The sequence below is a fragment of the Myotis nattereri genome (assembly GCF_964212035.1).
Source record: "Myotis nattereri genome assembly, chromosome: 11".
Classification (NCBI taxonomy): Eukaryota; Metazoa; Chordata; class Mammalia; order Chiroptera; family Vespertilionidae; genus Myotis; species Myotis nattereri.
This window is the reverse complement of record NC_138086.1, coordinates 68,746,040-68,773,727: the sequence shown is the minus strand read 5'-3', so window position 1 is coordinate 68,773,727 and position 27,688 is coordinate 68,746,040. Positions and strand designations below refer to the sequence as shown.

The following is a 27,688-nucleotide window of genomic DNA, read 5'->3' as shown; positions in this document are numbered from 1 at the left end:
AGAGCTGGAGCCGAGCCTCAGAACTAAAGCCGGCTCTCAGCTCCAGAGACAGCCATAGAAGGTAAATAAATCCCAGAATAAAAAACAAAAAGAAAAAAAGGAGAGGTTGGGAGCTTCAGTCACCCGCCAGCCTGAAAACGGCCCTCAGCCCCTCACCCAGACTGGCCAGGCACCCCAGTGGGGACCCCCACCCTGAAGGGGGTGTGACCAGCTGCAAACAGCCATCATCCCCTCATCCAGGCTGGCCAGGCACCCAAGCGGGACCCCCACCCTGATATGGGACACCCTTCAGGGCAAACCAGCCCCCCACCCGTGCATCAGGCCTCTATCCTATATAGTAACAGGGTAATATGCAAACTGACCCTAACAGCAGAAAGACTGGGAATGACTGGTCACTATGACACACACTGACCACCAGGGGGAAGACTCTCAATGCAGGAGCTGCCCTCTGGTGGTCAGGGCGCCCTCACATGGGAGGAGCTCTGCTCAGCCACAAGCCAGGCTGATGGCTGCCAGTACAGTGGTGGTGGTGGGAGCCTCTCCTGCCTCCTCAGCAGCACTAAGGATGTCCGACTGCAGTTTAGGCCTGCTCCCTGCTGGCAAGTGGACATCTGCCGGGCTGCCAGAGGGATGTCTGATTGCCATCTTAGGCCCAATCCTCCATGGAGCGGGCCTAAGCTAGCAGGTGGTCATCCCCTGAGGGGTCCCAGACTGGGAGAGGGCACAGGCCGGGCTGAGGGACCTCCCCCCCACCCCCCGAGAGCACAAATTTTTGTGCACCGGGCCTCTAGTACTATATAATAATCATTGTTAGCTGGGCATCTCCAGTTGTCAGCATAACCAGAGAGCAGTCTCCAAGCTCTGTAATTCTCTAGAGTCACGCTGTCCAATATGGTAGCCACTAGTCACATGGCTGTTGAGCACTTGAAATGTGACTAGTCAGAACAGAGGTGTGCTGTAAGTGTAAAATACACCTCACAATTTGAAAACCTATTATGAGCAGAGAATATAAACTATGTCATTAATAATTTTAAATTAATTAAATGTAAACATGTAATTTAAATATATTGAGTTAAATAAAATATTATTACAATTAATTTCACCTGTTCCTTTATATTTCTTAGTGTAGCCATTAGCAAGTTGAAAATTACATGTTGCTCACATTAATATTTCTATTGAATAACAATATTTTAGAGTGTGCCCACTTTTCTCCACTTCCACCTTATCTCAAGCACTATTATGTCTTGCTTGTGTTACATCAATAGTCCTGTCTTGTCTACCTCCAATCCATCATTTGCTGGAGAAATTTTCCTAAAAGTTGGGGTTGTATCATGACAACGGGAGTTGGATATTGGGAGTTTGAATTCCAGTTCTGTAACTTCAAGCAGTGCAACCTTGGACAATCATTTAATATCTCTAAGTCTCAGTTAATGAGGATAAAAAATAGAGGGAGGGGTTTTACATAAATTAAATGAGGCATTATTTGTAGAGTTTTTAGTACAGTACCTATTACTTGGTAATTGGTCCATGAAGCCTTTCATGTACTGTTTCCCACTTTCCAGCCCCATCCCTCGCCACCTTCTTCATGAACCAGTATAATTCCAACCATACTAATGCACTGAAGTAGCAGTTCTTGTGTGTCATAATCTCTGCATTCTTTGTGCCCGATCACAACTCACCTTTCTTCTTTGCTTGGGTAACTAGTTCTCATTTAGGACCAGTTCTGAGACCACCTCCTTTAGGAGCCTTCCCTTTCTTCCTCAGTCTGAGTTAGGTACCATCACAGCCAGTGTACTCCTGTTATGAGGAATGAGGAGCTATGGAAAATGTGAGGGTTGTCGGAATTAGCAAGCACTTGGTCCAAATCACAACTGTGTGACTTGAGCAAATGCTTAACTTCTCTGAAACTCAATTATTAGTAAAATGACACAGACAGCTATCTTACCGAGTGGTTGAGAGATTTTAATGGGCTTTGGAGTATCTGGTACATAATTGAATGAAATAAATAGCTGTCATTGCATTGGCACCCTGTATTGCAATTGTGTGCTTGTATCTCTGCCTTTCCTCCTGGAAGGAAATCATACTGTTTTATTTGTTTTTGTCCCACTAAAGCTCACCACAGTGCCTGTGGGCCCTCAGTATAAGTTTGTTAATTTCAAGAATGAATTAATGAATGAGGAATGAATAAATAATGCCATTGGCAGCTAAGAGTGGGATGGGCATTCAGGTTTAAATTACAATAAATTTTGTTGACAATCGCAGTCAGACTGTGAGAAATTCTAGGAAAGGACATAAAAGACCTTGGCAGGAAGCTGACAGATTTGTTCCATCAATCCTTGTTGAAGCCATTGTGCCTCCAAATAGCAGCAACACAGTGAGTAATTCTAAATATTGATAATTCTAAATCTTTAAGTTTCAACAGGGCACCAATGCCTTTAGAAGTTTTATTTTAAGTTTCTGGAGCTATAAAGCACAGTGAAGAAGAGAAAGGTCTAGAGCAGTGGTCAGCAAACTGCGGCTCAGGAGCCACATGCGGCTCTTTGGCCCCTTGAGTGTGGCCACGAAGTTTCAATCACACTGTATGTGCGCGTCCGCACGTGGTATTTTGTGGAAGAGCCACACAAAAGAGGCCGCAGTTTGCCGACCACTGGTCTAGAGGGATTGTTAAACCCAATGCAGAGAAAGGCTGTATCTGTTTGCTTTTTTGCTTTTTTTTTTTTTAACTAGTATTTTAATTTCTGTTATTCCACAACATAGAAGTGATTCTCCAAACATACCAAACATCTGTTGTCTATTCACTGTTTCCCTGATGCCAGGCTATAGGCCATCTATGTTAGAATCATCTTTTTAAAAAAATATATTGTTATTGATTTCAGAGAAGAAGGGAGAGGGATAGAGAGATAGAAACATCAATGATGAGAGAGAATCATTGATCGGCTCCCTCCTGCATGCCCCCTACTGGGGATCGAACCTGCAACCTGGGCATGTGCCCTTGGCCAGAATAGAACCTGGGACCCTTCAGTCTGCAGGCTGATTCTCTATCCACTGAGCCAAACCAGCCAGGGCTAGAATCACTTTTAAACAATATGCAGGTGTCTAGACTGTACCTGAACCCTGTTTAATCCAAACTATGGGGGAAGGGAGATGTAATACATATGTTTTATACAGATATTATTTTTCTGATATAGAGTTGATTTGGGAACTGCTAATCAATACTTATAGGTAGGATTATTGCTATGGGAATTTCAACATTAGACCTTGGATTTCACATCAGCAGTGATGTTTTTAATTTAGAGTTACTGGGGGAAATGGCAGATAGCCATTTTGAGAGGTGAACATTCTTTCAATTTTTTTCCTGTCAAAGTTGATGTTTCTTTCAAGCCATTTTACAATGACTTGTAGCCAAAAAATCCTCATATATCACTAAGTGAGAATCCCACTATAATATTTGTGCTCCGTCTCTGTACTTTTATCACATCACGGTCCTTGGGGAAAAAATAATGTATAGTTTAAAAATAGAAAAACAGTAGTAAAAAGTTCATGTAATAGGTTCTCTGTGAGGAAAAAAACAAATATACCAGTTCTGGATGAAAATGGTGGAAATCTGTAATAATAAAAATAGCTCAGATACTAACACTTACATTGTTCTTGCTATGTGCCAAGCACTATTCTAAGTGCTTTGGACCTCAGGCCTTAATAATAGTTCTGTTCATGAAATTGTCTTATATTCATTCATTCATTCAACAGATTTTTATGGAATACAACATGCAAGGCATAAAATGGTGAACAAGAGACATGTTTGTTGCCCTTATGAAGTTACTACAATTTCTCTTCTAATGTCAAGGACATTTATTAGAATCTTGCTTCACAGTAATCAAAAGAGAAGATTTAAAAATCCTACTGATATTTGTAATGCTAGCATTGTAAATTCCCTACCAGAAATAGTTCCCTGTTTATTCTACAAAAAATCAAAATAAAAAATCAAAGGTTCTTGGCATTGTTATCTCCTGGTGTAGAAACACAGCTCAAAAGATTGGAATGAGAACAATCATTTATTTCATGCAATATACATATAGGAAATACCATTATTTGCCAATTTCTGACTCACTCTGCTTCTGCCTCTAGGATTTATGGGGTAACTGACACCTCTTCACACTTTTGTCTTCCTACTTTGATGGGTGTTCCTACTCTCTTTCTCTAAAATTAACAAAATGCTGAACGAGCATAATGCAGTGATCTCCCAAACAAAGGGCACAGTGCTCTTTCCACAATGTTTGGCACCTGGAATGTGAAAGTCTTTGAAAATGTTCTTTCTGCATGAAATACAGCTCTCATGTGGTTTGAGGTTCAGACAGAGGAAACAGATCTATCTTTCTCCATCTTAGGTATGTAGTGACGGTAGGTCGAAATGTTGCGATGCAGAGCATTGTGACTGTTCCTGTAAATATGCAAAGTCAACTCTAGAATATTCATAAATCCATTTTCTACTAAAATTATGGATACATTTATTTTTGAAATCATAATCATAATAAATCCTAAGGATTTATTAAGCACTTCATTTTACAGTAATAAAGCAGACAATTAAATCGTTTGCAAAGTAAATGTAGTAACTCAGTATCCAAACTGGGCTTGAATTAGAATTTGTGTATATTTCAAATTAATAAGTGAATTAAATATAGTCTGATTCCATTATTTTTAGCATGGTATATTTTCTAGACAACGCAAATTTATTTAAGAACTATGCGAACAATAATTTTAAACATTTATACTAATCATATCTCAAAAGATTTATAATTTGTAAAACATCTTTTGATTTCAGAGATACCAGTTTTTAGGTCATTACATAAGTATATATTACTTAGCTTATTTTTAATATTTACAGACATCCTTGTATTGGACATATATATTATATATAATTATTGATGATACCGTCTGCCACTATTAAGAACTAAGAGATTGGTTCTGTACTCTGTATTTTTTATACATTCTCTCATTTAATCTGCACAATAACTATGTTAGTTTACATCGGTATTATTATCCTCATTTTGCAGGTGAGAAAACTGAAACTTTGGGAGGTTAAGTAACTTACCCACCACCGCAAGTAACTAAAGAATTGGGATTTAAATTTAAGTCTTTCTGGTTTCATGGTTCCTTAACATGTCACAATATATTTGCTTTCCTCAAAATGTTAACATGAACTAGGTAGCAATAACTATTACATCTTTCTTACCTGAGCAGTAAACCACTTTGTGCTACTTAGTTCTCAGACCAGGGATGCATTCTGTGTTCCCACAGGGTTGAATGTCGCAACTGTGAGATTGGAGAACAGTGTGGCGCTATTATGCATGGCAATGCTGTCACCTTCTGTGAGCCATATGGTCCAAGAGAATTGGTAAGTACATATTATCTATGTACATTATTCCAAATACATCGTCTTTACTAAGCTTTTTGCCAACATCTTCCTTATCATGGGACTTTTAGTAACAGGTTATATTTTTCACCCCTATGTCACACATTATGTTTCAAATTCATTAACTTTAAAAGTGGTCAAATGACTGGCTTCCACACTAAAAAGAGGGAAAATATGGGCATAATATGAGTGACACATGACATATATTACACATCTATCTATATATATTTAAATAATTTATGACTTCACAAGTTCTTGTATAAAGTTTTACTTCTAAATTTATTTTCTCCTCGCAAGCCAGGAATGTTAGATGAGCAATTTGGTCACATGATTTTTAAACTGTGTTCCCTAATCAGAAGAACTTTTGATGATTTTTTTAAGTGAGAGTACAGTGAATAAACCAGTTCTTAAAATGTGTGGTTTATGCAAAATTGTTCAAGAGCACGTTACTTTCCTTTAATTAATAGTGATGAGACTTAGCTTGCCAAAGGTCATCTCTTAGATTATATGTGAAATGACACTTGAGCATTCTCAGTTGAAAACAGTGAAACCAGGAGCCAGCAGCACGTGGCTGATGAGCCTGTTGTTCCTTGATACTTCTTTTTGGCCTGAAGAGCAGCTCATTTCACATTCTTGAAAGTGGATATAGGGCAAACGTTCTATTATTCGGGCCCAATTCCTTTGCACCTCCTACTCTTCTCACAGCATCGCTTCTGCTTTGCTTTTCTGCGTTTGACTTGAACTTCAGTGCTTCTCCTTTTCTCTCCCCATCTTCCTTATCGTGGGGTTTTCATAACAGTTTATACTTTTCACCCCTATGTCACACATTGTATTTCAAGTTCATTAACTTTAAAAGTGGTCAAATGACTGGCTTCCATACTGAAAAGGGGCGGGGGGGGGGGGTGAGGAACCTAGCTAGGCAATTAAAAGAAGATTTAGTTATAAAAATGTGAAAGTCAATTAATTTTTATAACATGGTTCTTTTTTATGCTGCTTGAGTACCCCTTTTATGGCAATGGATACATTTAATTTATTAAAGATACGAGCCTCAGAACATTGATAAATTGAAGAGTTTTTAGTTGAAATTAGAACACAAACAGAATTAATTGGATGTAAATTAAAATAATAGATGCTCATAATTCAAGGCTCACACGGTGGTACAGTATTCCTGCAGACAAATGTGACTGGTACCGCAGCACTTCTTGAAAGAAATAGATGTGCTAGTACATTTAAAATAATGTACCATGACTGAATTAATTTTCTCTAAGCCTTAAAACAAAATTAAAATTTTATCGTAGTTAATTGAGCTTAAAATAAATGCCTATTTTAGAATGTTCTCCCATTCAGTAATATTTATGGAAATGCTTGGCAAATTCTTTTTTTGTTTCTATTGATTAATAGGAAATAAACATATCTAAGAATATAATGAAGAATTTCTATTTCTATAGCATAAAACTAAAGTATCTACTTTGATCCCATGTATATTTGATCCTGATTTTTCACTATATCCTCATTTATTTAACATTAGCGTTTATACGTCCAACGGGCTCGTCTTGAGTTGTGTTATATAATTAACATGAGATAAGCCTTTCAACTGAAAAGGAAAATATTCAAAATAATGTTCCTCATCCAAGAAAGCAAAAGAAGCATTTGCAGATCTGTATTCCCATTATAAGTACTTTCCCTAAGATAAATTGTGTTGTGGACTCAAAGGCAATAGAATGAAGATACATTGACAAAGATAGGGATGACAGTCACATTTTACACAGTAGCAATTTTAATTTTCAATAATTTTATGCTGTATTAGGATCCCAGGAGCAAATATATACTTATTATCCCAGTTGTGTTGACAGAGGACAGATCAGATGAAAAGTGATTATGTTTACTATGCTATTATGTTTACGCAAATTCAGTGATGCTTCAGAATTGAGTCCACTCAAAACTGTTCTACCGGAGGACAGATGGAAGTTATTAGCCTCAAACTTTTTAAACAATATGCCTTCTTATTTTTCATAAATCGAATTCTTACTGAAATTGTGAAACAAAGAACCACAGGCAGAGACCCTTACGAGGCTAACGCTTTGTCTTTTAAAATGAAAAAGAGCATCTCCATTTTGAGAATTTAGTCAAATGGCTTTTTCATTTGTTTTTATTCTTATGTTTTAGTCAGAGTTAGTGAGAGGCAGCCTCCGTTTGCACATAGGCACACGTACGTTTCTGCTTTCCCTGCTGCTGCGCTGTGTGGCCCTCGCCCGTTTATTCAGCTCACTGAAGTCTCCATATTCCTGGTGCTGGCCGCTAACTTTATTCATTCGCTAGTCTGAAATAAAGTTAACGAGGAGTGACTTACCCACTCCTTTAAGAGAAAATGTGCTTTCTCTGAGCTTCAAACAAAATTAGTTATGTTACCCTCCATTTTAAAAAAAAGAAATTATTTATTGAATTATTCATATTTGGGAATACCTTTTAGCTACAAGGGTGAGTTTGGGCTAAAACATGAACAAACTCAATAAAAAATTTGCAAGAAGTGCAGAACGAACAGCCTCAGCCTGCAGTGAATTCTTCAGATTCATTTAGTATCATACCAATTTTCTACAGTTTTGAGTCTATTTGATCGTTTAAGAGTACTAAGATTTGATAGGAAAAAAAAGTTCTCTGCCAGACATTCATAGTTCCTGTATTATTTACCAAAAGCCCTTTGAGAGGCCCTTTAGTTTTCAGAATGTCAGATATAAAGGTTTAATAGCTCTGCAGACTAAAATTACATATTTGAACTCAAGAACAATAAGTAATTTATAATGACTGGAGGAAAATATAGGTGAATAGATTTTATAGGCAATGCTTTTGTTATTTTTTTCTCTTCATTTTTTCTGTATTTTCTTGTAGCTGAGAGTTTTACTAATAAACTAAATGGGTAAATGTACAGAAATGAGAGTCAACCACTCTACCAGTCCTGAGCTTTCCTGGTGAAGAAGGAAAAAATGTAGAATCAATGACTAATCAAAGTCTAGGGTCACCCTCAGCACATGTAATCTGAAATTTGGCAGTAATTCAAGCAACCTGCTGTTTGCTAACAGAGGTCACAGCTGTGGGACTTGATCACGCAGTTGACACAAGCTCATTTATTGCACCACCAGGGTAGGACTCTAGTATATTTAATGCACCAGCAGTAGCAATAACCATGGTGCTTTTAACTTACATAATGCCATCATTTCAAAGAACTTATATTCAGGAGTGTTTCATAACTCATCCAGGAATCTACTCAGTTACATAAAATCAGAGGGGGGAAAGAATGTTCATTCAAATTTGGTGAAAAAATTTTAAATTTCCATGTGCTTCATTGAACGTTAACATCAGATTATTCAAGTGGAAACTTGGGAGGGCAAATAGTTGGACATACTCTAAAAGCGTTGAAAATCACAGATTTCTTTTAAAGGAGTCTTGATAAGGATTACTTACAGAATATTCTACTGGGGCATTTCACTTGCCTGACTGGTGAGGGGAATGGAGCAGGAAAGAGAGTCCTGGGCATGGTGGTCCAGTTTTCCTTGAGCAGATAATCTGTGATAATGAGGGATTTAGATGAAATAGAGAATTTCCTCTGACACTTGACAGCAGTGATTTCTGCAGTGGTTAAAAGCAACTAGGAGCTGGTACCTATACCGATAGCTGGACAACTTGTACAGTGCCTCCCTGTCCTTCCCTCATCACCCTTCCTGCTTCATTAACTTTTAATCCATGTATGTGAAGCACACGCTCAGTCATCTTTCCGAAACGTGTTGCAGAAGCAGAATCTTTTGATATTCACATCTCAGCTCCATCTGGCAGAACAAGAGGCTTGCTCACTCTTTTGTCCACTAATTCACTCTGCAATTCATGTCGTGGGCATCTCCGGACCCTTCTGCAGTTGTGGACTTAATGACACGGGGTCTAACAAAGTGCAGGGATGAGGCCAGAATGTCACTGTGACCTCTAAGAGGTCAAAGTAAGACAGCCGACTGCTTCTGCCATGGTGAAGACACAGTTATACACTTTCTATTTTTTAGGGTCCAGCAATGGGAGGTGTCCCACACTTTAGCTTACAGGGTCAAGAACCCAACAAGAGAGTTGTTGAAAATGAGAATCTTAATTCTCATTTCATTTGAGCTGGTATGGATCAAAGTCAGTGCTCCGAAGAATAAATAAGTAAAAAACTTTTCAATTTAAATTTTTAAAAAATTAATGCACCATTTCTTTTTCAGAAAGGGGAAAATTATGAAACTAAGGGGAAATAATAGAATTGTGTGGGAAGGATATTTCTAGGCCCATAATTTGATTACTTTTTTTTGGGGGGGGGGGTAACAGTTTTATTGAGAAATACTTTACATATTCTACAATTTATTCCTTTAAAGCCTACAATTTACAGTTTTTCATTTATTCATAAAATTGTGTGACCATTGCCACAATCAACTTTAGAACATTTCATCATCCCCAAAAGAAATACTGTACCTGTTAGCTGTTGTAATTCTGTTGACTTTTCAAAATAATCTTTTTCTCCTCATTTGGTCTTAATTTACCTCCCAGTTTTGGGTTGTTAACCTTTTTATTACATTTGCTTTGGGTCCCAGATCTGTTGATGGAGGATGGAGGGGAGGTGATAGAGTGAGTAGAGGGGGCTGTGTTAGAGCCCACACAAGGTTAAGATGAACTGGTAGGTTGCCTACAAGCAGTGTTCAGCATATAGTAAGAAATACAGTGAGAGTGCCTCAGTCAGGATCTCACAGCTTTGTTTCCCACAGAGAAACAAGATAAATCTGTGTTCGGACAGTTCAGTAAAAGTAAACTAACCACTGGACAAATACAACCTCTGTTTATGGCTTCTTCCTTTCCTCTTCTTCCCCCCCTCCCCCTCCTCTGGGTGTCTTTCACCATTTTCTCCTCCTCTCTATCTTGTCTTATTTTGGAATATTCCTTTTTCTAGATCACCACAGGCCTTAATACGACAACAGCCTCTGTACTCCAATTTTCCATTGGTAAGTGATTTTAGCAATTATAGCAATTTAACTTGGAAATGTTTGTTTTAATCATTGTGTACCATCAGGATTACATTGCCAAACGCTTTTAAATTTAGAGAAGAGTAAGTCTCAACGTTGCAGTAAATAATTTAAAACATTTTTAAAGTGAAATTTTAAAAAATGTTTAAATGCTACATTCTGTTCCCACTTCTCTCCTGCGACCAATGATATTTTAAGTGATACATACAATCCAAAACATCCTATGATAGCAGAATTACGTTGCTAATTATGTTTTGCTCAGATTAAGATTGAAAGCTGTTCAATTTCCTGCACTCTTACTTAATTGGTAATGAAAGAGATCATTTTTGGTGGCTGAGAGAAACAATTAGGGCTTCATGTTTGACATAAATAATCTATGTTTCATTCAGATGTGGATAATTAACAAATGACTGTATCTGGCAATATTTTTTAAGTGTTTTTGCATTGAAACTACAAATTCCTACCCAAAGCATTCAGTAATCAAGTGTTTATAGTTTTGCTGTCTATCATATTACTTTCCACTCTAATTTTCATAGGTGTATAGTAATAATACCTATAAGTTTCCAAAGGGAATGTTCTAGGTAAAGAAAGATACTGCCTTTTAGATGGAGGTTGGCTTTATGGGTTTTGGTGCCATCACATGGAAACCTCCTGACACGAGGATCAGGTCAGCATCCTCAAATTTCTACCGTCCGCACCCTCCTATCTTTGGAGATCCACCATTAGTGAAAGGACTGTTTCCTTCAATGACCTCCTAGTCCTAGTTACAAATCCATGTCCTCACCGCCAGGGACCCACTGTGTATTTGAGAACAATTGTATTCTTGATTGTATTTAAGAACAGTTTTCTTCCAGTCACATAGTTGTCACTATTTTGTCAGTGTGTCTCGGTTCAGCTTCCATATGTATTATGTGTTGCTTGCCTGGCTACAGTGTGTGTAATTTCCCTCGCACATTGATAATGTCACCTACAACGACTTATAGACTATTTGGAAGTCCATGTGCAGTCAGCAGAAAAAGTATGAGTCAAAACAAAATGATGAGTCCGTTTGAATGTTTTCTTTGATCTATTATCAGCAAGCTTTCTATCATGAGCATGCACATGATATTTTTATAATCATAAGAAGTACAGTTCATTGTTTTAAAGCTCTGGTGCTACAAAAGTGAAGTTTTAAAACTCCAGCATGACAGGCAAGTAACTCAGAGGTCCTTAACCAGGACAGATACGTTTAGACTCACTAGGCTGTGAATATAAAAAGTAAGCTGAGGAATGGTTTCCTGTTTATCTGCACTCTGAGTATTCATTCTTCCTTTTTGTTAGAGCAATGAATATTAATTTCAAATATTATCTTCTAGCAATTAAAGAACACAAGAGAATCCACTTTAAAATACATGCCTCACAGTTCTACTAGTATTGTAATTTTGTTCAAGGTCAGAGAGATCCAGCACCAATTAAATTATCCTTCCTTAAAGGAAAAACAAAGGTCTGTTTATTTTGTAAATAGTTAAGAGTATACTGTAGAACTGGCGTAGATTCTTTATTTCCTCACTTTTCAGTAGCACTCTACCATGAACAATAGAGATGATGAAAAAGGGCCAAACGGGTGTTATTCAGAGAATACAGTGTTTGGTACCCAAGACTCAAAACTCAAAACAAACACCCTGCCCATGGTATTGGGACTAGACGCAAACATGAGACTAGCAAGAGCCATCAATTTCCCTACGAGTGCTGCAGCCTGCAGGCCAGAGAGTTGTTTGTTATTTAAAGCATGAATTTGAAGTTTTGGTTAGAAGTCTGATGAGAAACAGAGTCAGGGAGGAAAGAAAGAGGGAGGGAGGCAGAGAAAGTGAAAAGGGTAGATAGATCAAGTTTATAACTAAAAAAATACACTTAGAAAGTATTTTTGAGTGTCCGTTTTTGAATCAAAAGTGAAATGTTAGCATGTCATTGTTTGGGATGCAACAGGAAATATTTAGTGAAAGAAATTATAACTTACTGCGGAGGGACTTCATTGGGAAATTTGCTTACTGAATTTTGAGAATAAAAATTCTTGGGAACTAAACAGATTAGGGTGGCTAAGAAACAATGTAGTAGCAGACCATGAGCTGTGTGGTGTATGGCGCTAAATAGAGGATAGTGGGCAGAACTTTGCAGCAACAGTTTTGTGTATCTCATTATGAGTGCTTGGAGTCACATTATTGTGTTTCTGTGGATGGTATGAAGGCAAGACTGGGGCACGCACACAATTTTTAAAGATGTCATCATTGGGTGTATTCATTCTGAGCTTTACAAGCCCCACAATAACCAAATACCAAAATTGCAGCCACAGTTAGGTAGCCATTGCCTTTACAGTCAGTTCAAAATTATATCTAGTGTGTTACAAAAGACACTGTACATCAGTAGTTCAACATTTTGTATTTATTTGTGTATTGTGGAATTCTCCAAATCTATACTCGTAATGTGGTTAAATATAGTCTGTCAGATTTAGTGTCACTCCTCAGGAAGTTCTTTTTTAAAATTGATTTTGAAGAGAGAGGAAGGGAGAAGGATAGAGAGATAGAAACATCATTGATCAGCTGCCTCCTGCACCACCCCTGCTCCACTGTAGATCAAGCCTACAACCTGGGCAGGTGCCCTGACTGGGAATTGAACCAGAACCCTCATGGTTCACGAATTGACGCTCAACCACTGGGACACACTGGCTGGGCAGGAAGTCCTTTAGGACATTCAATGTTTATTGTTTGGTGTGATAATTCAGATGTAACATATACATTTTCTAGGGGATTCTATCATTACTTTTGGCTTCAATGGTGAATTATGTGTATATGCATATATAGCCATAATTGAATAAACTATTGCTCTGATGTTTTTATATTGCTCTTGTAAACATTTTCAATTACATGACAAACATTACCCAAGAGTCTCAAGTACCTCAGAGATGTGTATACAGACATTTCTTGAATTACTAAGGAGGATCTTAAATAAACTCTATCGTCCTAATGCAGCAATGCCCTCCCAAGATAGTCTGTATATATATATGTGTGTATGTATATATCATATATGCCTGCACACATACACACATATACACACATAAATATACAGACTATCTGATCTAAATGAATTTTAAAGTTAAAGCATCTTAAGAATGCAGTTCTATAAACTGAAATTTATCACGTTATCAGCATCTAAATCATCTTGAAAAGTGTCTCAAAATGTTCTCAGTAGAACTTTTCATTTTTCCATTCCAGTGAAATATCTCATATCTATTTCTGTGCTGAGCTATTGATCCCTTACAATCCTCACTTGATTCATTAGATTCAACTTGTGGAATTTATGGTTGTAGCCTTGGGGGCATTTACCCATTTCCTTTAGATTTCCTTTGGGATAGGAAGAAAAAATTGAGATGATGCCCTTGTAAACCATTATCTTACAGATGCCTCCAAACTCTGTTTTGCCCGGCAGGGCACTGCGCCCAGGGGAAGTGCTAGCAGTGCTTTGTATCTGTCATCCACTTAAGAATTCACTGAATATTTGCTGTGTATCCAGCATTGATCTGAGCTAACTTGAACAATGAAAAGACAGAGAAGTGAGAAAACCAAATATTTTCACAGTACCTGGGAGTGTGGTCGAAGGTCCGGATGAGCACAGAGCATGAACCCTCTAGAGAACGGCCAGATGGTGATAAGCAGAGATGGGCATGTGAGCAGATCCCATGGTGACAGATCCCAGCTAGGTCTTGCAGGGTACAGCAATTCAGGGAGTCTTTTTTCTTGAATTATAGATGTTGCCTAAGGATACATGGGAATTCTTAAAGTCAAGGGGGATTTTTACCACTCAGTCTGCCAAGCTTGTTCCTAATATATTGTTAATGTGGTAGAAAAGATCTCTAGGCTCTTATGGTCTCTGCAAGGATTGCTCTTATGGGTTTGATGGAGGGAAGTTGGGGAGGGGGCAGGCACAACACTTGGGTCCTACAAAGCCATAGGCTCTTATCTTTGGCAGCATGCTATAGACTATGTATCTACTTGTCAAGACTGATAGTTTCATTCAATATAATTAGCAATGTTACAGAATAAAAAAAATAATCTCTGAAAGCCAACAGCATGAGTCACTGGAAAGGACACAAGTTTTCCATGTGAGGAGACAGAGTGACACAAGCAAAGGTTAGGATGAGAATGTGAGTGCCCTCCTAGAGCTGAAGTTCCAGCCAGGAACAGCTATCAGCAATGTCAGGTAAAATTGTGGCTGTCTGAAGAGTTCATTTGCACCGGCTGAAGGTTTTTAAACTTATTTAATAGGCAGTAGAGGTCAGAAAAATGGCCTCTTTTACTCTTGAGCAATAAAAAAATATCTACTTGTTCAATATAGCCCATTTCTTTCTTCAGATTAATAGAATTCATCAGCCAAATGGGGATGAAAGGTAAAGCATTTAAAAACATATGCCATGAAGAACAAATAGTTTGGCTTAGGAGGTAAATATGTCTTGTCCATCATGGTATTCTCAGCCCCTAGCCCAGGGACTCAAACTGAGTAGCTGATCATAAATATTTCTTGCTCAGATGACAAGTACCTATTACAGAGACATTTATAATAGAATGTAACCAAGTGCTAAATTGGTGTGATGCAGACATTTCATGCCAAGAGAAGATTTGGGGGAGGTGATCTGAGGACCTCAATCAATGGAAAACATGACCCAGAAGGAAATGAAAAATCACCAAAAAACTGCTTGTAGTGAAGCCAGTAGACAAAAATATTATCCATATGTTTACCAGCTTGTTATCATTGAACCAGCTGGAATCTATTATTTGTCCATAATATATAGAAATAGTACATTTTTTCTTTGGTGTTCCTTGTAAATATCCTGAAGATTTGGAGTGTTGTGTGTGTGTCTATATATTTTTTTATTGCATTGTTTTTAATCATCTTAAGAGAGAGGAAAGTGATTAAATCATAAATGTTTTATATTTGCAAATTGAGATACAAAATTATTCTTAGCCTGAATTCTCTTACGTACTGTATGTGCTGCAGAGTCTCTGAGATAAATGAGTGCTACTCATTTTGTATGAGTATATTTTTTTAAAATAAAAACTAGAAAATTAAAAAGGTATTCTTATTGATAAATTGAAAGATTGATTTGGAAAAGAAATCTGGCATTATTTTTCCTCAAATACGTATAATGAATAACATGCCACTTGTAAGAGGTGTTATATTGCATTCGGCATAAAGAAAGCAGGTTTTTCCCTCAAGCCTAATTCATATCCTTCTTAATTACTCGGAATTGATTCAGTAGAGAAACTCCCCCTCAACTCTTTTAGAACAGCTAATTCAGAGGGAGGAGAAATTGACGTCTCCATAACTTCATATGAATTATTGCTCATTTCTTCTATAAATTTACTGAAATGTATTTCAAAATCAGACTCTCGTTATTTTCATGCGTCACGCTCCTTGGTAACTAAGACCTTGGGGAATTTATTATGAAATACTGAAAACCTCTTCCGGAAACATGGAAATCTCCAAGTATGAGACTAACAAAATCTTTGGTGACTTGAGTTCAAAACAAATATAAGTAAAAACAGAATTTTAGAAAATTTAATGGTAAAAGTAGTTTAAGACATATGTTTTATAAGGTTAAATATATATTTTATTTGAGTGTAAGATTCTTGGATATAAGAGATCAAAATAAGTTTGCTTATGATGATTTTTAAATGTGTTTCTATTAATTTCAGAGAGATTCTTGAAGGGAGAGGGAGAAAGAGATAGAAACATCAGTGATGAGGGAGAATCATTGACCGGCTGCCTCCTGCACAGGGGATCCACCCCGAAACCCGGGCATGTGCCCTGACCTGGAATCGCACCATGACCTCAACCACTGAGGCACACCTGTTGGGCTGCTTATAATGATGATTTTCAGATCCTCAATGATCTATATTGACGCAAAACTGAAGTATTTTTATGTGGAACATTTCTCTGTTATCTAAATTTAATAAATAAAGGTTTGGAAGTCAGTATAATTCAGGTTATCCTACTTCTTCGTCCTGAAGTTGACATATTCCCTTTTAATGTATATTTGTAAAAACCAGTTCACCTCACTCCAAGTTCTTAAATCCTATTTTAAGTAATAAAAGGGAATATTCTCAAATATTATAAAATTCTGCTAAGCTTTTGTAAAAAAAAAATTATTGAGATTTTGTTTATTAGATTCTACCTATGAGTGAAATCATATGGTACTTGTCTTTCTCTGACTGGCTTATTTCACTTAGCATAATACTCTCCAGGTCCATCCATGCTGTCACAAAGAGTAAGATTTCCTTCTCTTTGATGGCCAAATAGTATTCCATTGTGTAAATGTACCACAGCTTTTTTATTTACTCATCAGTGGAATGATGGATATTTGGATTGCTTCCAAATATTGGGCATTGTAAATAATGAGAGAGAGAGAGGGAGAGAGAGAGAGAGAGAAAGAGAGAGAGAGAGAGAGAGAGAGAGAGAGAGAGAGAGAGAGAGGCACTCATGTATATGGACAACAGGGTGGTGGTTGTAAGGAAGAGGGGAACAGATTAAGGTGGAGGAGGGTATAGGAGGGATAAATGGTGATGGACAGAGACTTGACTTGGGATGATGAACACACAATACAGTGTACAGATGATGTTTTGTGGAATTGTGCACCTGAAACCTGTATAATTTTGTTAACTAGTGTCACCCCAGTAAATTCAATAAAAAAGGAAAAAGATAATTGAGATTAATTACAAATTTTTTGAATTATTAAAACTGATATCTAGTTATTGTTACATGAATAAAAATACACTTTGAAGGTAGATGCTATGTCCTTTCCCTTTTGGAATATTTAATTCATTATCACTCACCTTGATGAGGCTTAAAAGATAAATGTCAGTAATTCATAAATTCATAAATAAGTTGTACCAATATTTATTGAGGGCCATTTTAATAGATGGGCCATAGCAGCAAACCACAGGATGAGAAGAAGCTGATCATTGATACAGACTAAATGGCTTCTCCTCCATGAAAACTCATCCCATTGCCCAGCCTGTGTCTCTGAACCCCCACTTCCTCTGTTTATTTTACGGTACTTTCTCACTCTGCTTTGCTTTAAACAGTGGCCATTTCTGCATATCCACTTTCAAGCTTAGATGTTTCTTTGGGGGCTAAGAAGTGAAAAATATCCCTCTGTGTAAACAGGGCTGAGTTTTGCTCACAACTAGAACTAAATAAACATGAACTGAATTTAATGAAAGCCAGGGGTTAGGAAAGGGATTTAGTGAGGTTCCAAACTGGTGCTCAATGCTATACCTGTTGTTGACTGCTGAGGCAAGGAGTGTGCTGAATGAACTCCAGGGGCGATATTAGAACTTGACCTGAGGCAGAAGTTTTCACTTTCTTATCAATCAAGGACTCCTGATCAAAGACTCTTCTATAGGAGAGATCTTTAGAATATGCCATGTATATCACAATGTCCCTGCATCCATTGTGTGGAAAAGGAAAGCCTAAGGCACTGCCCAGCCTTCAAGGAGTTTATTATCCAACTAGAGGCCTGGTGCATGAAAATTCATGCACTGGAGGGGGGAACCCTCAGCCGGCCTGCCCCCTCTCACAGTCCACAAGCCCTCAGAGGCGGGAGGCGACCCGGTGATCAGGGGAAGGCGATGCCCCCATCACACCTCTGCTGCTGCCACTGTAGGCAGCGCAAGCCTCAGCCAGCCCTGGTTACCTGAGCCTTGGGCACCTGGGGGGCTGAGGGCAGGTCCAGCTGCATCTGCCAACCCCCACCCCCCCAGATGGGCTGAAGGGACTGGGGGACTCCGGCGGGGCTGAGGGGACTGGGTGCTGCCATCTTGTGGCTATGGGCGCACTGCATTCTTTGTGAGGGTGTGGCAGTCAATTTGCCTATCCCCTCTTTATTAGATAGGATAGGTAGGGGGGAAAGTTCACATCTGAAAAACACATACACACAAAACAAAGAATGCTAATTAAGGTGTGCAGATGGCAGATAGGGAGAGCACAGCCTGTTAGAAAGTCCAGGAAAAAAGCAAGTCCAGGGGCAGGACTTTGTCGTTTGGGAGGGTGACTGACAAGAGCAGGCCTGGTACTGCCCAGAGGGCCAGCATCACAGCAGAGAGTAGACAAGGCAGGGGCCACCCCAGACTTTGAGACCAAGGTCAGAGCCAGAACACCAGCAAGAGTAGTACGGCTATCTTCAGCTTGCTGGGGATGGCACGCAACGCCTGCTGCCTAAGGTGGGAATGGGTCCTCTAGAAAGTGGGCCAAGCATGAGCAAACACCGAGGTTAGGTGATATGGCCTTGGCTCTGGCTAAAGCAGGGCTGCTTGGCAGGGAACCTGGCAAAGCCTACACATTCTGCATTTTTCTTCCCGTGCTTCTCCCAGCTTAGGCTCTATAGAAAGTTCTACGCTGTGGGCTTGGGAGGAGGCTTGCACAGGGTTGGGCACCTCAAAGTGGCTGGAAATGCACGGCAATCCATAACTTGAAAGAGAATTGGTCCAGTTCTCTCTTGTGATAGGAGTGGCAATGAAGAGGAAGGAATACAAATATTTTGGAAGTGAGGAAGCGGGGACAGGACTGGAAGGGAGAAAGGTACAAAAGGGGAGGGGGACAGCTGTTCCTTTCATATCCTGTGGTCATTGTCCATCTGCCATAAACTGGAAGAAGTCACCTAATGAGGTTTGGGGATTTCAGCCAAGGAAGTGACTAAAGGGCAAAATATTAAGTACAATAAATCACATACTGTCCTATTTATTCGGAAAGAGAGGTTTGCACATCTAATAGCCTATTTACTAATAAAGTAAGTCAAAACAGAAATTATTACGAGTAGCCTCATTTTAAACATAAACAAATATAAAACAGAAGGTGAAGAGGTATTACTTTTAAAACCCAGCTCTTTCTCTACATTTTATAAAAGAGGCCTTTCAAGTTTAGAGGGAGCATGTTTTTAGTGTAAGTAGAGAATATTTTGGAGGATTTTTACTGTTCTTCTTTATTTGACATCTCTTAATCCTTAATATCAGTTTTTAATAAGTGCTTAAAATGGAAATTTTATTTCCATATAGTAGTCCTTCTTACAACACTGTCCTTGAAATATGTTTCTGCAGTTACAAATATGCTAAATTCCCCCCAAGGGGACTTTTCGGTGAGCAAAACAGTGGTAAACTCTAGATTTCTATATTCAAATAATTGAATGATTGATCTCTTGAGACAAAGATACTGGACACGTAGATTTCTCTAAACCAACAATTTTCATCAATAAAGTAATGATTCATCTTAATTTCAGCCGTTGTATTTTACCAAAATTGAATTCACTCGCTCCTGACAGATCCAAGAGCAATTTGAGGATTTCCTCTTGTGCAGAGTGGAACTGTTCTTAATTAAAGTCATATCTGTGGGCGCCTTTCAGTCACAATTCCCATCTCTGTCATCTGGGACTGCGAGGCCCCGGATGCTTCCTGCCCAGGCTGCCACAAAGCATTATCTGATACAGGAACTATTTATTCCTTCCCCGCCTCGCAAGGCAGGAGCTGCTGTCTCTGTACAGGTGCAGGCCAGGCAGTTCGAGCTGGTATTTTATGAGATCCTGAAGCAGCTCATGGCAGGATGTGTAGGTACATCAGACATGGGGACAACAACTAACACAGTGGTTCTCAATCTTCCTAATGCTGCGACCCTTTAATACAGTTCCTCTCATGTTGTGGTGACCCCCAATTTCATTGAACATAATTAAAGCATAGTGATTAATCATAAAAACAATATGTAATTACATATGTGTTTTCCGATGGTCTTAGGCGACCCCTGTGAAAGGGTCGTTCGACCCCCAAAGGGGTCGCGGCCCACAGGTTGAGAACTGCTGAATAGGATGCCTAAGAGGGGCTTGGAGACTTGGCACAGCCAAGAGCAGCATTCCCTGTTCAGCCATTCTTCATGCATGTACTTCAGCAGTGCTCTGAGAGTTGGTAAATAGCCCACATGGGGCCAACTTCTCATCTTCCTAGGTAGACCCCCCCCCACCACCACCACCCCCCCCCCCCCCCCGCCAACACACACACTCCATTTTCCTTGAACTCTACATTCCAAATTACTCCAGGGATAACTGATGTACAGGAAGGTAGTAAGTGACAAAATCAATTTGCTTCGAAGAGTATCAGGCAAGAAGCTTGCTCACTACCAGAGTACACACTTGATTACTTTTTTAAAAAATGTACTAAGTAATGGAACAAATTTACATATATATGTATACATATACACCCACACGTGTGTGTGTCCATGTGTGTATGCCACATTACAAAATATTATGCACAGACACATAAATTCTTAGAAAGTTTAGGTTTTGTACTAGGAGAGGAATGAAACAGACATGAAAACTAAGAAACATGTTAAACCAGTTATCCTGGGAATTAGATTATTATATGCTTAAACTTAGGTACAGTTCATCAGGTAGTACTTCTGGACTTGCCAGATTATCAAGATGTTGCTCTACTTACAGTAGATGACTTTGATGCCATGGGCTAATGCCCTTAGGATTTTTCTGGCAAACTCAGCAGCAAAGTAAATTAAAATCTAAGTATAATTTAATCATTGTTCTACATCATTGTTGTTACTGGAAAATAAACATGCACAGCTGCCACCAATGCAATATTTGAACAAAAGTCTGTAAAACTATAAAAAAACATTGATAATCTGTATGATAATTGTCCATGACCTGCTTGTGGCAGATTCTGAAGAAGAATGAATTGCAAAGTAGCAAATCAGCTTTGTGTGTCTTGATGCTTTTGAGTACAATCTCTCGTAACAAAAAAAAAAAAAAAGGATAATTCGCCAGAACTGCTTATTATACCAGTGTCTTCAACTTGCTCATCATCTTTTGCACAATACAGAACGGGGAAGTCTCTTTCTTGAGTGCCCTACCCTAATATCCCCAGGGAGTGTGTCCAGATTTTTCGAAGCTTCTCCAGCAGTTGCCCGTTTATTCCTTGTTCTTTCCATTCACTACCATCTTGGGTTAGTGGCTCTGTGATCCATTCATCTACCTTGGGAAGATGAAAAGATGTGTTGATCCTGTTAAGATTTGCACAGGTCACAGCAGGGAGTTCTAAGTAGCCGGATTCCATCCATTTCATAACTTTATCATCTTTCTATATCAAATGCTGTTGTTTCCATGCAGCTCCTGGAGCCCGGCCTGTCCCTGAGGTCTGAATTTTGAGTAATGGCAGCAGCAGCCCTTGAGCTGCCAGAATCCTCAGCAGGGGTCTGTCCAGACACTCCTCGAGCCTTCGGTATTTATGGGCACAGCACCGCAATCTAGAGGCATGATTTCAGATTGTACTTTTCTCCATCTATAAATCTGCACACTCAGCTCTCTCCTCCTCCCGTGGCCCTGTGGAACATTTAAAAAGGCAGCTTGTTTTTCGGGCAGGGCTTTAAGGAAAGAGGCTGCTACCGGCAACCACTGCGGAACCCCCCAGGAGGACAGTTGCGTCTTCTATTGTTTCTGTTCTGATTTACTTTGAAAAGTCCTGGGCTTGGCGGAGAAGGGCATAACCAAATAAAAATAAAACTACCCAGGTCTTGAGAGACTAAAACCGTAGATTTATCCTTCTGCTACAAAAGTAAAAAGAAATAGAGAGGGCTGCTGGAGATGACGGCTCACGAATTCCTACTCTGCAATTTCATATTGCAAAAAAACTCAGAAAAACAACAAACCTGTTTGTTTGTTTTTCATTTATATGACAGCAGAGCCACACATGACCTGAATTCATTTGGCAGCAATAACGGGCTGTAAGTTATTTAAGGCTATTCATAATCTTTATTTTTAATTTCCTGCTTATGTGAATCTTTATGTACTTCATTGCAGAAATATTGTTATATATGGGATGTGTACCTCATCACCTTTCTGAAATCTTTAATTAAGTAAATAATTTGGATCCTGAAGTTTATCTGACCTCAAAGGATTATGGACCTGTTTGGCTATTATTCTGAGGAAGGGAGTAAGTCTTGAATTCTTAAAAGAAGAAATTACTAATATTTCTATTTTTGAAATGGCCCTGATTTTACACCAAATCAAGCTATTCTTTAAGTTGTTTGTTTTTACAGCAACTATTCAAGAGGGATGGGATAAAAGGAAGACATTTATTCGTGAATTTTAGAAACGTCTTGCCTAGCAGGTATTTGTAAGCTCCATACATGTATATTATGGTTAATGGGCTATTGCACAATGAACAGGTTTACAATGTGCATATTATGGGCTTCATTGATTGACACATAATTGCTGCTTTTCATGTGCTTGTGTATTTGGGCATTATAAACTTCAACGGCTCTTGCAGAGTCTCCCAACCAGCCCTACCCAGAAGCACTCCAGTTAGCAAGTCCCAGAAATTACAGGTTCCCTCTGACTTTTGTTGAGTCCCTGAGGTTCATGAGGTTCAACGTAGTTCTCATTCAGGTTCATCTCCATCATAGCCCAACGTTGAATGGCGTGTTTCTAGTGTAAGCAAACAATTATGTAAAAGTCATTTCATCAATGTTAATTCAGTTGTATTGTGATCATTTCTTTTTAAGAATATTTTAATTGAGCCAACTCAGCCTTAAGTAATAGAGAAGAAATTTACAACTTCTTATTCTCTTTTCAGTGTTGTCCTGCATTAAAATATATGTATCACTTGAGTGTGCCAAGCTAAGCACATTGGAAAATGAACTATGTAGTCTGGACTCTATGCTTCAGGACCTGTGATTTAAGACACTTGTGAAATGCAGGAACGTACACACAGTACATGCTTTGGACAGGGCTCTTTTTTATTTTTTAGTTAGTATTTTGTTACTCCTTATCTGAGGATATTTTTTCCATTGATTTTTAGAGGGAATGTAAAGGAGGGAGGGAGAGAGAAAAAGAGAGAGAAACATTTGATGTAATGTTGATTGATTGCCTCCCACGTGCACTCCAACCAGGCCAGGGATTAAACCTGCAACCCAGGTATGTGCCCTTGACCAGGAAGCAAAACCACAACCCTTTGGTGCATGGGCCAGCACTGTAACCACTGAGCAACATAGCCAGGGCCATGTGTTTACATTTGATAAACTTATTGTCATTTCCTAACTTCTTTCATATCCTCCTGCAAGTTCCTTCATCTTTCTCTTCCAAATACCAATCTCTCCTGTCACCTTCCCTTTATTGAATACTCTGTTGCTTTTGCCTCTCTCAGTAGTCACATAGAGCCATCATGGAGATTACAATATGCTACTGCAGCCAGCGTTCTGATTCCCAGTACATAATAGTCACTAATGGAAAATTATGCTGTCTTCAATGTATGTATTTTACGCCGTGCATTTTTTTTACATTCGGAATCTTTCTATGTGTCTATGACTCATTTGGAAGTCAAACCATACAGTTCTTTCTCTGCCAGTTGACCTCACCTCATAATCTTGGCTAAGTGGGTTCTGTATGATCTGTCAGTTCTGAATCCCATTTGGCCCTGAGTAAATTTATATATATATATATATATATATATATATATATATATATATATATATATATATATATACACACACACACACACAACCATAACTGTTCTCTTGAGTTACTGGGATTTTCTTCTTTATGGGTGCTATTAAAACTCTAAGGGACCAGATTTTCTATTTTTTTTTGGATGCTAGGAACTGCAAAATCAAATTTTCAGCCCCATTCTACCAATTGTACAAACCTTTCAATTGTATGTCCTTACACCAATATGTCTTGTCATCCTCTCAGAACACCTCCTCTTTCTTACCAAGTAGACTCCTCTCTTCCCCACTAACACATTTACCAGTGATGCTAACAAACAAACAGATAACTCATTCGGGTCTCAGTGTTCATTTCCTTATTGAATTTCTAGAATTTCCACTCAAGAGTTAGGAAATGGCGTAAGGCAAAAGAAACTATAGAGGAAAAACTGTACTGGAAGTCCTTTGATAAGCAGTAATTCAATTTTATATTTAGCCCATGAATAAATATGGTCAGAAATTTGCTCCCTTTTCTAGGGTAAATGAATTTATGAAATGAGACAAAAAATATTGAATCATAGCTGAAATCTCTTAAATAGCATGGGCTAAAAACTGTTTTCTAGGCATTTATCATGCGTTAACTTCTTGATTTTCACAGCAGTTCTATAAAGAGAGTGCTATTGGTATTCACTTTTTACAGATGTGTAAATTGGGCACAGACCAACTAAGTGATTTGCCCCAGGTCACACAGCCCAGATCGAAACCTGGCAGCCTGCCTCCATTGTTCATTATCTTAAGTCCTTACAAACGTCCTCTCTGGAACATAGCTTACTTAGAGGAAATTTTACTCTGAAAAGTGAAGTAAAAAATACTAAATAGAATTATCAGTAATGCTAACAATCCTTGAATCTATTATATGTAGCCTTCCCTCATATGAGAAAAATTAAGTAAGATCTAGGATATATGATACATTATAAGATGCACCTACCAGCAAATATTTTTTTTATTAATTCATAATGTTACGATTTTTCTATAAGTTTACAATTTTATTAGGTTTCTTCCTAAGCATAAAAGTGGGTATTTTTCCCCCTAAGAGCAGTGTGTTAATCTAATTAAATATTCAAACAAATGAAATAAGTCAATTTAAAGAGACAAGATAATGTCTTCTGATCCAGAAGATATTACATTTGAGAAACTTCTTTTAATGTAGTAGAAATGATTCCTGATGGAGAGGTCAGAACTTGTGCCTTGGGGATGATATTCTGTGTGGATTATGACTACTTTGAATTACTTTGCAAATTGCTTATTTTCAATTATGCTGGGCCCTTCTAATAAGACTTTACTAGTAACTTGAATAATTCATCTGGCTATCATTATTCCTCACATTACTTTATCAGGCTGATAAAAATGTACCAGAATTACTTGTGTAATTTGTTTCTGATATTTTTATTCCGAAAGCAGGCTGGGTTATGTAACCATCTAAGTCATTTTGGGGCATTTTTTAATTAACTTGGGTGAATTATTGCCCTGTTGACTATACAGCAGTACCAAAGTTAATGTGTGGTACAGATACATCTAGTCCAGAGATTCTAAAGCATGGCTGTCAGAGATCGATGTCACTGTGACTCATTCAGGCAAATCAAAAGTCCATAAGTACTATCTCCTCTCACAGTTCCCTTTATAGTAGAAACATAACTCAGTAAAAACAAAGAAATGGAGAATTTAAAATATAAACAAACTACAGCAAGTTTATTTCTAATACAGCCAGAGTTTATTGAGCTTCTGTTGTGTACCAAACACTTTTCTGGGTATTAGGGACACAATTAGTGAATGAGACGGATACAGTTTCTACCCTGATGGAGCTTGCATCCTAACAGGAGTTGGACAGTGAGCAAGTAAATGAGTAGATAAACAAGGTAAATTTAAATACTAGTAAGTGCTATGAGTAACATAAAAATGAGTGATGACATGGAGGATGATTGCAGATAGACTTTTTTAGATTGAGTGCTCAGGGAAGGCTTCTTTGAGGAGGTGATATTTGCACAGATGCCTGAGGGAGAAGAAGGTCAGAGCCAGGGGAAGGTCTGTGGGGAACAGGGTGGGAAGAAGTTGACATAATCAGTGTAGTTTCAGGCAGAGAGAAGGAGCACAGAAGCCCTGGGGGGGTGGGGGGGCGGAGTGTTCAGATAAGAGAAAGTCCGAAGTGGCTGGAGCAGAGTAAATAAGAGGAAGAGCAGTAAAAGGAAGGTCTAAAATGTATGGGACAGCAGGTCATGTCGTACTTTATATATCATGTTATGTGGGTGCCTCCTCCCAGCTCTGGTGCTCTGGGATGGGGAGCCCGGCTTGGGGTTGAGACCCCCTTGCTTCTCAGTGGAATCCGCTGTAACTGAGATATCCCTCTGGAACCTCAGCTGCTGCCTGTGGGAGCAAGGCCAGCCCTTTTCACATCTCCACTCTTCTTATCATTCTCTGTGTGGCTTCTTCTGTAAATCCTTGCTTGGAAGACTTCTCCTCAGCTAGTCTTCAGTTGGTTGTTCAGGATGATTGTTCTGTAATTTAGTTGTAATTCCAGTTTCGTCGTGGGAGGAAGTGAGTGTAACTTACACCTACTCTGCCGCTGTCTCGGATCACCTAATACTTGTAATTTAGACTTAGTAACTTTGAGATTTCCATTAGAGATGGCAAGTAACAGTTGGATATACAAGTGTAAATCTCATGGGAGATAAACTCCCTGGTATCATATGTTATACATGTTATTTAAAGCCTTGAAAGTAGGTAAGATCACCAAAGTAGGCAATCTAGATGAGAGAAAAGCACTAAAACAATTGTAAGTCTCTGGAACTCATATTCCTGTAAGTACCAAAGAGAGTGTTTGAATTTTAAACCAGTTTAAGCCCATCAATGGTTCTCAGACCATGCTTGTATGCCCATGATTCTAAATTACCTTTTCTCCTTCAGCAATTCTTTAACTCCGCAAAATTGCTACTTTAGAGTGCAGGACGTGCTTTGAAGGAGGGAAAGTAGATCTGCAAAAAGGGGGGATGTTTTGCATTTGACCTTTGGGTTTGTCTTTCCTTTTTAGTTTTAAATACCAGCGTCAGCAATGATAGATTCTTGACTTAAGAGGATAAAGAAAGAAGTAGCTGTTGCAGGTGGTGCCTGGTTATTGTCTCCCCACTGAACAAGAGTGCTTTGAGGGAGGTGAGAGCTCTACACCACAGCATCTAGGAGCAGGGAGTTGGGGTTGGCCTTCGTCACCTGGGCACATGGACATCCCCTCATCCCAGACAGAGTCGAGTAATCATTGTCAATCTGGGCAAGGACAGTCCTATTCTGCAGATCAAAGTCTATGTGGCAGCGTGGTTGCAATTCCAGAAGGGTTTGCATGAAGAGAAACTTCACCCAGGGTATGTAGAACAACAGCTATACTCAGAGTGGGCGTGGGGGATCATTTATTCATTGGACTGGCGTCATTTGGAATGGTCATTTGGTAGGAGTAGCCTCAGCGAGAGGTGGATATCCAAAGCAGACTGTTTCCCTTGGGGAGGTGCTGCTTCCAGCGGGGGACCTCCCCACTCAGTCCAGTAAACATGGGCAGTGTCTGTCCTCTGGTTGGCCACTTGTACCCTGTACCCCAGTCCTGGTCATCCAGATGTGCAGCCCTGCGTTGGTGTCCCTTTGCCCTTTTGACCATCTTTTCACATGGGACCCCTTTAAGGTAGCCCTGGGCTAGTTCTATTTT

General features: G+C 38.9%; 1 protein-coding gene across 1 annotated transcript in view; it reads left to right on the top strand.

Annotated features, from left to right (window-relative positions):
• Window positions 1-27,688, top strand: part of RELN (reelin) — a 432,712-nt gene that overhangs the window by 202,738 nt on the left and 202,286 nt on the right. Inside the window, exons 7-8 of the mRNA XM_081101781.1 lie at window positions 5,296-5,392; window positions 10,371-10,422. Of these exons, the coding sequence (XP_080957907.1) occupies window positions 5,296-5,392; window positions 10,371-10,422 (149 nt within the window). The remainder of the gene's footprint in view (window positions 1-5,295; window positions 5,393-10,370; window positions 10,423-27,688) is intronic.